Source organism: Monopterus albus, unplaced genomic scaffold (genome assembly GCF_001952655.1).
Source record: "Monopterus albus unplaced genomic scaffold, M_albus_1.0 scaffold215.1, whole genome shotgun sequence".
Taxonomy (NCBI): domain Eukaryota; kingdom Metazoa; phylum Chordata; class Actinopteri; order Synbranchiformes; family Synbranchidae; genus Monopterus; species Monopterus albus.
Genome location: NW_018128095.1, coordinates 351,290 through 364,640, shown reverse-complemented (window position 1 = coordinate 364,640; position 13,351 = coordinate 351,290). Strand labels below are relative to the sequence as shown.

The window sequence follows — 13,351 nt, the reverse complement described above, 5'->3', positions numbered from 1 at the left end:
TGAACTGAAATCAGCCTCTGAACTTCACATCTGATATTCTACAGCAAAAGTTGTGCGTGTAGGTGTGTGTGATAGAGACAGAAAACGAGGTCGCACCATAGAACAACATACAAAATATATTTTCTCTTCCTCTCCTGTGTGTGTGCGTGCACATAGGTGTGTGGGAGGAACACTCAGCACACACCAGCATCATCTTGCTGCCATGTGCATTTGTGTGTCAGGACTAATGCAGATAGCTGTTGTGTATCTGAAGCAGTCAGAGCACACAGCTGAAAATCCCTTCTCATGTCCCACTGTCAAAAACAGCCCATTTAAACAGAAGGTTCACATCACCAGAGGCAGTGGAATAGCTGGTGTGTCTGGCTTTCATTTTTAAGTTTCCTAATAAAATAATGATGAGTCAGTGGCAAATTCAGGAAAACTAAAAGGAGAATCATTCTAGGGCAAAGATAGCCCTGTGTTAAGTGTAATTCACTTAGGTTTTTGTATCTGACAATTTATTTAAAAAATTTTTTTTAAAGAGTATGTTATTGTGTTTTTAATGAATTATATTACATAAATATATAAAACACAAGAACTGAGTGAATTCTGTACAACTGCTTTAAATAGGTCACCACCGAACTTTCATTACAAAGAAGCCTTCATAACCTTTTTCATGGATGGTCTCCACGTTTGTGAATAGTCAGCCTAAAAAAAAGGACATGATATTCCTTATTGTCAGCTGTGGCTTTAGCTGCCTTTAAATCTTTGTTAAAGGGCATCCACATACATGGACAGTTTAAATAACTTTTAAATAAAACCAAATTATGCTAAAATTCAAATCATCATTTTAGTTTTTTACAAAATGTTAGGATATCTATGTGTCAGGACTTGAGTACGGGACGGACCCAAAATGCAGACACAGACATGGACAAAGTTCTTAATAGTCTTAAATAAAATAAGGAACAGAGGGACAAAGGGGAAAAAATGGAGAATCTCAAACTGACACAGAATAACAAAAAACATCGAAGACTTAATTAAACAGTCACTCAGGGAGCTAGGTAAAAGAACTCAATGGCACTCATAAAACCCAGAACATAAACTGAGGAAACAACATGGTAGTGATGTTCCCTCTGATAGCAAGGCTCTGAAGGCTTACTGTAGCGGCTCCAATGTGTTGAACAGAGAAAGGGAAGACGGTTGGACGGTGGTCAGCTATCGCCATGGATGCTGAATCGGCAGAGCTATGCTGATCCACCAAGTAAATCCTCCTGCATTCAGCATCAAAAATATGATAACCGACACTCATACACCTCAATTACTAGAACTGACACATCCAAGGGAAATTATTCCCGACGCCACATTCGGGAGCCAGGCTACAAGCCACAATTTTTTGAATGCCAGATCCACTCTAGATCTGGAAATAATAACAAAAATCAATGCACTAAACAAAACTACATGTACAAGAAGCACTACAGACACCACAACAACACCAGACAGACATACACTGGTAAAGACAAACAAACCCCAAAATCAGAGGACCCTGACTTTGGATTGAAAGTGAGGGGAATACATACCATTATTAAAATGAAGCCGTCCTTTTGGTCAGTTTGTCTGACCATACGCTACCAGACAGGGTGGGGGATAAGATCAGTCAGCCCAAACCACAGGGCGAGGACATGACTGAAACTGGACAGATGGGGGGACAGCTGATTACTGTAACAGCACAGGTGCACTCCACACAGAACAGGGTGGCACCTACGCAGACTGTCCCAGAGGCCCTGAACCCCAACACAAGCACAACCAGCATACAGCCACTACTAGCCCCATTAGCCAGACTGGTGACAACTATGACCATGACCACAATGACAGATCAGAAGTGAGATTGGTCACCGCAGATAGAGGAAAGGGAGAGGGATCTTACCCCTTCAATTCCTACCTTTGTCACCAACGTAACCCCACAATCCATCTCCCCTAAAACTCAAAGGCCCAAAAGAGACCTGACCACACATACTAGAGCTCAGCCTCCCCCTGTCAGATCTCCCATGCGCAACCCTTGTGTCAGTCACACACAAGATCAGATTATGGATCTCCCTTTAGAGGAACTAGACACTGTGCTGACTCAATCAGGGGGGACTGAGTCAGCACCACCATTCAAAGACAAACTCAAGAAAGCGGTACAAAGCAGGCTGAGTGTGGGGAGCCAGCCACCACCGCCTGTAAAGCCCACACCACTCGCACCACAAACACCAACACACAGACCCACCAGGCACCTTAACACCAACAGGAAGATGCAGGACTGGGGGCTGATTGTTGGCAAAAAAAGCTTATTATAGGGGACTCAAATGCAGCCAGGTTTCCACCATTTCAGATACCTGACCTGTAAATTGATAGCTCCCCGGTAGCTACATTCAGACATGGTGAAGCCATAACAGCTAAGGCCACCTGCTCTGCTACAGTGGAGCTGGTCATTGTGGCTTTTGGCCTGAACAACCGGGCTCAGACGGTCAAAAACACCACGACCAAGCAGTTCCAGGCAGGAGTCAGGGCTACTAAACTGAAGTTCCCCCAAGCAGAAATTTGGATCCCCCTGATTAACTACTCAAAAGCTCTGCCTCTGAAGGAACAGACCAACCTCTCAACACTAAATAGATACATCATGAAAAATGATTACAAATTCATCCCACAGCTCCTAGTGACAAGATTTAGGGCTGAGGTGGATAAAATTCACTGGACGCAGCCCACAGTTCATCATGTTACAAGACTGGTGAACATGTAAAATCAACATCCCTATAAGCCTGCCAGTCCAGGAGAGGAATTAAAAATGTCATAGTATTGTCTAAAAATTCAAACTGACCTATCCCCAATCTACACTACTTAACAGGGGCCTAATGTTTATCCCTACTAAGGGAATTAATTTAAACATCGGGGAACGAACTGAATGGGATATACAGCGATACCATAGGAGGCTCAAATTAGCTGCTTATTTTCAAAATGAACAAAATGATGAACCACCACCATTCACCCTGAAGTCTGATTGAACTCCACTAGATGGCAGCATAGCACCAGTAATCACTGACCTTATCAAGGCTGATATGGACTCTTCATGGGGATTTTCATATATGCTGGACCAGATGGAGGAGGTCCGGGCCCTAAAAGAACTGAGGGAAAACAAACATATTATAAAGCCTGCAGATAAGGGCGGTGCAGTGGTAATCATGGATAGAGAACAATATCTATGGGAAGGATACAGACAGCTTAATGACAAGACTTATTATTCTAAACTGGACAGACCCATCTATCTTGATACCATCCCACTGGTGGAAAAATTGTTTAAAAAAACTACAAGAAAATAAATGTATTAATTGAATACAGAGAAAGATTATTTTATATGCTACCTAAAATACACCAAGATCCTGCTAAGTAGAGCAAGGCCTTTGAAATGTATGATTTTGAAGAGAAAGTGAAGAGACTTCACATTCCACATGGAGCTATGAAGAGGGCAATTCGGTCTCCATAGGAGGGGATGTAATTTGCCAGAGTTACATCATCCATCAGCATGATGACATCACTGTCAATCTGCACAGAAGAAGAAAGAAAAGTCACATGGCTTAAATAATGTTAAGGTTAAGCCCTTTAAGTCAGTACTAGTGTCAGTAGGAAAACACATATCTAAATTTGCCAGAAAGCTTTGTATGCAGGAGTCAGTCCAATAATGGAACCAAAAAATATGCAGTTTATTTAAATGAATTTAATTAATTTAGTTTTTTAATAACTGGATCATTCTGCCATATAAAAAATAAAATAAAAAAGCCAGGGAGTTTTCACATTCACTCACGGGTCAATGTTGCCTGCAATCAAAACTGATATTATTTATTTTACTGCTTTCTAGATCCTTTAAAAGTAGGTAATGCTTCTGTATTAATCCAACTGAAACTTGTGGCTAATATACTAGACCTGCCAGAACTGAGAGAACGAGGGTGAATGGAGCTAAATGGCTAAATCATTTTAAAATACAACTTTAACCTAAACACTGTCCTGTTTATGGTTCAAACAACAAATTGACAGGCTAATAGATTCTAGTGAGTGAAATGCCTGTGCACATATTTAGACAGAGATGAAATCATGTAATGTCTCCAGTTATGTCACACTCTTTTTATTGCTTAATATGAAAATTTGCACTTCACGGCTCCCACGTAGCATATATTCTCTATGCATTACATTGTGTTCTTGTACTGTATTTTTATTTGCTTCTTTCACTTGCTGCTTTAAAGTGCCTTAGATTTGTGATTTTACTGCCTATGTAGATTTGTGTTATTGCTCATCTACTTTATATTTCACTTGCATTGTGTGGCATTCATGTGGACGGCAAAGTAAGAATTTCATTGTACAGGGAAACACGTTTCCTAACTGTGCATATGACAAACACTTTGACCTTGACCTTGACCTAATTTAAATTCTAATTGTGTTTGTATGCATTTCCTTTTGCTTATTCCCACTATTTCTTTGTTGCAATATTCAAATTTACCCTTGTGGGTGAATATATTTTGATGGAAAAGTCTCAAGGTTTACACCCTGCTTGAACAGAGCAGACTGTAATGTCAACCTGCGCCGCTTTTCAGGGCAGTATCCTACAGCATGGTGTTTGTAATTCTAAGAAATACTTTGCACAGCAACTGGAATCTGAAATGATACATAAATAAAATGTACGTGCCGCCCAGCCATTAAAATTGTTAATACGCTATTACATTACCAATCTCATCCTGTTGTTCTACTCCCCTGTCGACAGGTAAAACTGACTATGTCCATACTCCCTGCAGTAACACCAGTAACATTACGTTGCAGTCCCAAGAGGTGGAACACCGTGGACAGCGTCAGCTCAAGAAAATAACCACTGGGCCTCTGGGCACCCAATTATCGGTAGCTGGCTATCTAGTCAAGATTGCTGAAACACTGTACTTGAACCACTAACATCTAACACTGTTAGATGCACAATGTCAGTTTGCACTGTTAGCTACCAAACGTGATGCTAGCTAACCTGTGTCTGCATTTACTTTTCTTCATATCCATAGCATTTTCTGCATATTTACAAATGCCAGACACCAAAGTAACGTATCTGTGTTAACATCTGTCTTTTCCTCTTCCATTACTGAAATAGCTTCGTCTGGGACTCCTCGACCACGCAAAAACTCACATAAATCCAACATTTTTTGGGAGCACGTAGCTCCAGCGTGATTCGAAGGCACTCCGTCACTCACCAAACTTGGATCCTTACCCATACTTCTGAGTTTAAATTCAGAATTCTGATTTTAAAGTCGGAATTCTGAGATTAAAGTAAAAATTCTGAGAAAAAAGTCGGAATTCTGTGATTAAAGTCGGAATTCTGAGAAAAAAAATCAAAATTCTGAGTTTGAAGTTGGAATTGTATGATTAATAATAAAACTGGGGAGACCTGGAGGCTTGATGAGAAATGACAGTTTCTAGAAAAGTCCAAAGGAACCATAGAGAACACAGTGTAGAGACAGCTATGAGACTGAAATTGTAACACAGTGTAATGATTTTATATCACTCAGGTCACACTGAGTGAGGTGGCCATTCCTTAGACAGCCTCTGAACCTGATCTACAAGTACTTCTGTTTAACACTGACTTGGGGCAGACAGGTCATAGAAAGAGAGACAAACAGGTGAACATCAGTCAGTGACACATTTGTCATTAGGATTTTAGCACACAGGAAATCCTACAAGGTGAATAGGGTGTCAGCAGAGGTGGATTAAGGGTAGGAGTTTGGTATGGTGTAACTCCACATGTCTACGTGTAGTTATGTGCCCTTGCCCACCACATATTGTACATCTGTACTGCAGATAACCAGGTCACACTGTTGAATGTTGTCCAAATACAATTTGAATGTCCTATCAAGAATAAGTGCATACACATGAGGTAACCAGCAGTTACATACAGTGTGCTCTTAGAAGATTGATACAGCCACTTGTTTCTGTATCTTATCTATGTATGCATTTTAATGTTGTATATGTGTGCATTGTGTTAAGCATTTTGACTTTGCCTTGTGTATGAAAATGTGCTATATAAAAAAACTTGCCTTTCCTTAAATTCTTACAGTTTAGGATTAAATGCGAGTCCACATCCATGTCAGGTGAGAAATCACAGAAGTCAGTCTCAGTAATACTTTAATTTGGACTATTGTTGGAGTACCTAAGTGTCTGAATAATTTCTTACTCTAAACAAACTTCCTACCACCTGTTTTTTAACCCTTTGTTGTCTACAAATTATATTTTTTACTTCACTGTTGTGCTTGCTGTACATCATGAAGAGTTTGCATCTTTTCTGGTTTCTCATTTTTTTATCCTGGGTACTTTTATCTCTCTTCTCCTCTCTTTCTGGGGCATTTTCATACATTTAATTTTTCATATCCCTCTGTCTCTCTCTCCTGGTGTCACTCTGCAGCAAAACCTGACCAATCAGTAGCAAGCACAGATGCATCATGTGACCTCCCCTCTATTCACATAAACTTGTGCAATGATGCAGCGATGACTCACTGCAGTGACACAGCTGCTGTACAACATCTGGAATTTAAAAGCTGTGTCTGATCCTACCGACAATGCTGCACTGATCAGACTGGGATGGAACTTTTAAAGACTGGACAGACTGATTTGAATGATCAGAACTTTCACTTCTGACTGAATGTGTTGTTACTGTTCTTTGCTTTTATATTCTTTGCATGGAAGACCAGAACACTGTAGAATGGAGGCCAGTATAAACCAGTAAAATGAATAAGGTGACAGTGAAAAGAGGACATAAGAGGTGACAGGCTCTCAGATGACTTGTGTAATTTATGTCAGTGGTTTAATGTCTGCTTAAAAACAATGGCACAGATCAGTTTAACCTGATGATTTTACATTCAAGCTTCAGACAGCAGAGACGGAAAACATCAAACTCACATCAGCACTCACATCACATCACATCGACATTACAACATTGTGTCACTGCTACATAAAGTCAAAGACAAACACACCAAATGAGAAGACAGCTGCCGCTTCAATCTGCAATCAATGCTCAATATAATGTTGGGTAACTGGTCATTTCTAATAGTGGATGATTATGTCCTGGAGGCCTCTGGCTAGTCTCCTGAAATAATGATCCTTTTTCATTTAACAAACTGACCATAATCGAGAGCTTCCGATAACCAGAACCCTGTAGAACCTGTAGGCCAAAGGTCAGTTCTGCTTTGCTGTTCCCCTATATTTTACAACCCAGGAATAATCAGATGTGCATCACTGAAAAGGTGACACCTTCAGAGGTGCCTTATTAAAAGTGCAATAGCAGGAGAGATGTTGTATTTCATCCAATTTTTGCTCACCCTCATTCTTTATTATAAAAAGGATCCTTGAAAATGAGCACAGACAAGTGAAATTGACACTGCAAAGGAAACAGTAACTACTGATGTTATATGTTTTGGATGAGTACGGCACATACTTGCCCCCTCCAATGCATGACAACTTCAACTCCCCCACAGTGCAGTCTTCTTCAGCAGACCGCAACAGCTCCAAGTTCTGTTGGTAAGTTCAAGTAGAAGATGACAAGTTCCTGGAACTAAACCTGATCAAAATACATGATAAGAAATCCAGAATCAGAAAGGAAAGCAGCAGCTCATTTACAACACTGGATGTGTTTAGATAAACACGTTTCAATCTACAGGAGCTGGTTTGGGGTCAGTCTCCTTCACTGTCTGATGCAAATGCAGAGTTTCTGTTGTTTGAACAGCCTGTGAAATACTGTACAGCACATGAAACCTGAACATAAATATCTGTCCCACAACTGACCACCAGAACATAAATGTGACTGTGTTTGTCCTAATGTCCAGCGATTAATCTGGAGGTTTATAAAACACAGTGGGGACATGACTGACCAATGACCTCACACACACTTGTGTCCACATTTGACCTCATAAAATGTTCACTCATACGTTTGGTGTTAAACATCACAGAAAATAAAAACATTTTGGTGGTTACTGTTAGTTTCTAATTGGCTCCCTAAAAGGCACCTTTCATGTTATCACTTTTTTGAGATTCTGACAGTTTCTAGATGTTTTCTGTCTCTGATGCCAATGAAACACCACCATGTAATACATAAACACCTTCCTGCAGCACTGACTGACACATTAAGCATCTGCAGGTGTGCGAATAAACAAAATAAGGCTCGATATGTTTATAAGATTGCCATGGCAACTCATCCACATCCAATACAATCAGAAGATACTGTTGGCTTTAATTAGCAGCATGCAATTAAAGTGAGTCTCTCTTCAGCAGGGGGTCAGAGTCAACCAACTGATCATCTGGCTTCCCATCAATCGCCATGTTGATGATAGCAAATCTGCAGGTGCAGCCATGTTACATTCAGACCTGAGCAGGTTGACGGCTGCCGAGTCACATTACGAACACTGTGGTCAGTTAACGATCTAGATCTTCACTCCTGTTTCCTTTTTCCTTCTTGTCATCTGCCTGTTCCTCCATTTTCTCTTTTTTATCCTCTTTGTCCTTTTCTGTCTCCTTCTCTCCTCCCTGGTTCTTTAGGTCCTGAAACACCTCAGTGAAAAAATGTGGGTCGGCATTGATTCGCAGCATGTCAGTGCTTAGACGGTTGATGAGCTCCAGCGCTCGCTCCCAGAACGCATCACGGCTGGATTCCACAAGAAAAGGCTTGAGGGGGTATGAGATCTCATTGCCCAGGTAGGAATAGGCCAGGTAGAGACAGGTGAGGAAGGTGGCATGGAGCTCCTGCTCTGAAGATGTGTCCTCAACCACAGCCTCCCTGCACAGCAGGTACACAAAGACTAGACTGGTAGGACTGATGAAACACTGGTCCTGCAAAGGGACAGGACAAGTTTCACTACAGATAAAGGACAGAAAACAGTAGTAATACTACAAAACAATAAATGTCCAGAAAAAGTCATTTAAACCCCTAGTTCTATGAAATAATAAAGCATACAAATAGCTCATTTTGTGTAAAAATGAGAGTACTTTCTTTAGCTAACTGGCTATGCTTATTTACTCCAGGGTGGGGACATGACTGCTGCACAGTGGTCCCCCCTGAGCTTAATCAAGCCAAATATTCCACAACAACACAATTGGAGAAATGAATACAAATATTATGCTACATACATGATACCAAATAAAACTAATTAACCAATATAAATTATAAAGCACCACAAAAATGTTAGTTGAATTTAAGAGAAAAATATGTAATTGATTTTCATTTTTCATTCATTAATACTGACAATCATCACATTTAGACTCTGGCAGGAGTGGTACCAGGGATGGCCAACCAGATTTCAGGGGGAGGGGGCAGTGCCGCCCCTGGGCTCTGCCAATGACTAATGCTACAGAGAAAGTACACAAGGTGGACTAGCCACAGAAGTCTTACTGCTGACAGCAACCATTTTTATAAATGACAAAAAACACAAACACTTGCCTGCCAGCCCTGAACCAGCAAGACCCGGTCAACATTTCTAAACCAGAGGATGATCTGACTGCATGACAGCTCCTTCACTTTGACACAACGGCAACACAAGAACTCAGAAAGGCAACGAAGGAGTTCGCCTGTGGACGCCTGCGGTGGAAAGGACAAGGACACAGGGGAGGAAGGTTTATACAACTGACAGCATCCTAACAAATTTCATTCAACCGTCAACCTCTAGTTATTTTGATAGCTTGATGTTTCACCAGTGTTTGTCAAACACTTTTTACAAGTGTCAAACACTTGCCCATCAGGTTTTAATGACATATAGGCCTATTTGTTGCTTTAATTACATTATGTATTTGCAGTGAACATATTAATGAAAATGCAAATTTAAGACACTTTTCTGCATCACAAGAAAGTGAAAAGAAATCTGTTCTAATGGTGTTGCTATATAATTATAAATTAGGGGTGGGAGAAAGAAATCAATTCACATTAGAATCTCGATTTATAGTTTCTATGATTCTATATCAATTCAAAAAACTAAAAATCAATCTAATGTTGATGGAACAAAAAACAGCAGTGAACAGCACTGGCTGTTCTCCACTGCTACAGACGTAACGTTAACAGCAACAACACAACCAAGTCCTCTGCTTTGTTCTCCCATCTGCCCTTTAAAACCAGCAGTGGAAGAAGCAGAGTAGTCAGACTGTTTACTGAAGTAAAAGTAGCTGCACCACCGTGTGAGAATATTCTAAGTAAAAGTCCTGCATTCAAAATATTATTTAAATAAAAGCACAAAGAAATATAACCTATAGTAATGTTACCAAAAGTAAAAGTACTCATTATGCAGACTGACACATTTAAATTATGGGATTATAATTATTGATGCATTCATAACATTCGATATGGCAGCTGGTAAAGGTGGAGCTAATTTTTAACTTTATATACTTATAACTTTGAGTGCTTTCTATACTGCTGGATAGCAGTATGTAAAGTATGCTCATCAGAACCAGTTAGCTTGACTGTTAAACTTCATTAGCAGCTGAGTAGGCACAGGAGAGATATCAGTTGTATGATACACAGTAAACTGGAGTAGGAGCCAAAATATGGTGCCCTTTAGAAAAATGAATCGAATATAGTTTTGAATTAAATCGTGAGTCTGCCAGATTCCCACCCTTAACCTTCATGACAATATAAATGTAAGAGTTTGTGTTCAAAAATCCTGGTATGATCCATATTACAAATAAATTACATTTTCTTCATGTTATAGATCAGTCTTGAGTCTGTAGGCCTATTGATGAAAGATTGTGATTTGTCTTTATTCATAATTATTGTGACCATTTCTAAATTAGCCTATACAAATTTTTTAAAAATATGTATGTTTAAAAAGAACCGCTTTTTTACTTTCATTGGTTTAATCTCTTTGTTCTTTTATTAGACACAGCTTATATCTGTTAGAGATTTTGAAAAGTTTTTTTTATCTGAATCGTTATTTTCTATTTAAAATACCGACCTGCACCACCACCCTCCGCGGGGAGATGATCAGGTCCCTGCCCTTCTTCTGCTTCTCAGTGGGCGCCGGGACGGTGGGTACGGGCACCGGGATAAGTCCGTGTCTGTGTCCGGCCTTCAGCGCTCTATGGCGACTCCCCCTGCTGCCGCTGCACTTGCCCAGGCTCTGACACCACGGGTTTTACCTTCTTCCCGCCCTTCCTCTTTGCTCGCGCGGCCACGATGCGCTTTTTCCAGCTGAGCGCCTGCAACAACACTGGGTACTGCTGCTTCTTCTGCCCGCCCTTCCCCTCCTCCTGCACTGCGAGCTTCACAACCTTCCCCTGCCCCCGAGCCGCGGGTTTCCGCGAGCCTGGAGACAGAGACAACACCGTTCCCATGACGACACCCGGACGGACCGGCGCGAGCCTCTCTGCGGCAGCTGAGGAGGAGGAGGAGGAGGAGGAAGAGCTGTGGTCTGTGTCCGGACACCGTTAAAAATAAAAATCCTCCATGAAGAAACAACAGGAACGTGTCTGCAGTACCTTCTATCTCCTCCACCCGTCTGTCTCCACCTGTCTGTCTGTCTCTCTCTCTCTGTACCACCACCTGTTTCTCTCTCTGTGACGCATACTGAGGGGCGGGGCTCCTGCAGAGGTTCTGTCCGCGGTGCTGAAACTGAAGAGGTGATAAAGGAGCATTACACAGATTTATCATCGCACACAACACTGTCATATGTCCTGTAACTCTCCTGGTGGCATTGCACAAAACCGAGTTCAGGGATTAAGCCGAGATTTTCCAGTTATCCGGGCTGAATTTAGCCCTGACCCCGCTTGCTTAAAAGCAGGTTAAATTATGAAAAAATAAGTTATTATGTATATGTATTCTGTGGAGCTAACCTGCTCCATGCCAAGTTAACAGCCAGGTTTGATTAATCCTGGTGCCTTATTCATTCAGCCAGCAGTCATTTGGAAAAAAAAAAAGCGGTCACTTTGATCAGAAACCAATGCATTTTTTTAAAGTTAATCTGTAAAATGTGATAGTCACTGTTTCTGTGTTTATGAAAGTTGCAGTTTATTACTTTTAGAAGCTTGATGAATTTGATTGCAGCTGTTGAGGTGATGGGAGATGGAGGAATATACTGCAAAGGTGTCCTCACCAAAGTCAGTATATACTACTGCATGTGTTTTTATTCCTTTACAATGGCCTGACCTTTTTTAGATGATGTCATTGACTACACACACAGAAAAAACACATACAGTGGAGAGTGGAGAGAATGTAAATAGTCTGGGGTTTTTGCAGGGTTGCTCTGTATGGGTCTGAAATACGCCACACGTGTCTTCAATGGGTGTGCCAAACCCCAAGCAGCACAGTGCTGTTCTTGCTGTTTGGGCTTGGAGTCTGTTCATTTTAATAACACTACTTAACACGCGGCATGCCAGCATGGCCAAATGGAACACAGCTTCTATGTCAGCAACAGTCAATGTGTTATCGACCTTGTGGTTTGTTGAAGCTGTGAACATGCATTCATCTGAATGACTTAGACCTGGACTCACCTAGTTGCACCCCTCAACCTCCAGGAAACACTCAGGTGAACATGAGCGCACCGATCCTTTAATGTCCACTCAGAACGGACTGTGAGTCATATCTTTACAACAATAATAATAAAATTAATTAGGCCTACACCTATAAATGGCCATGACTCAACTGCTGTAGTACATACAGTACATAGGCTACAGTGTATAGGTAAACCTTGTAACAGGAAATGATACAATACTTGCAAATTCAACTTCACAAATAAAGGCAAAATGGGTTTCTAGTTTGTTCATTTAGATGTTTATCTGAGCTCCTTTTTCTCTGTGTACAGTACAGTCTGTACACTGACCTGTGTCATGTCAGCTATGTGCACATCATAGCTGAAGTGTCCCAGACCTGATGTGTCCACAGCAGTGTTAACACACCAAACCAGATGGTCTCAGACCAGATCTGGGCCACCTGCATATGTGCTCCTAGACCCGATTCTTCTTCGAATTCTGACTGTGCGAGCGCTGTCAGAATGGTCAGATCAGAATCCATGTGGTTGTTTTAACATGTCCTCCTCTGCATATATGGCCTGTCATCATCATTCAGCGTTGGCCCCTCACAGACCAGTAACAATAAACACAGAGAGCAACGACAGTGACAGGGTCAGTGGAGAGACCAGGACATTTCACATGTGGTGGACATTTACAGAGAAGCTTCTGATCAGACCAAACTGGAAGGAACATATTGTAACTGATGAGGAAACTGCCACCTGTTGGAGGAAATAAAAAGCAAAACTCTATTCTGTGTTGGTGAATACAAACATGTTCAGTGTTACAGTGCTTGATTTCTACAGTCACATGTTTCATGTTTGTGTGATGTGTA

At 41.1% G+C, this 13,351-nt stretch overlaps 1 protein-coding gene across 1 annotated transcript; it reads right to left on the bottom strand.

Moving 5' to 3' along the window:
* Nucleotides 1-4,428: 4,428 nt before the first annotated feature.
* On the bottom strand, nucleotides 4,429-11,582 carry LOC109971092 (cyclin-dependent kinase 5 activator 2-like). Its single transcript, XM_020619135.1, is given in 4 exon segments — nucleotides 4,429-8,859; nucleotides 9,467-9,604; nucleotides 10,968-11,102; nucleotides 11,104-11,582. Coding segments are annotated over 4 exon segments (930 nt in total). The 5' UTR covers nucleotides 11,347-11,582; the 3' UTR covers nucleotides 4,429-8,445.
* Nucleotides 11,583-13,351: the final 1,769 nt, after the last annotated feature.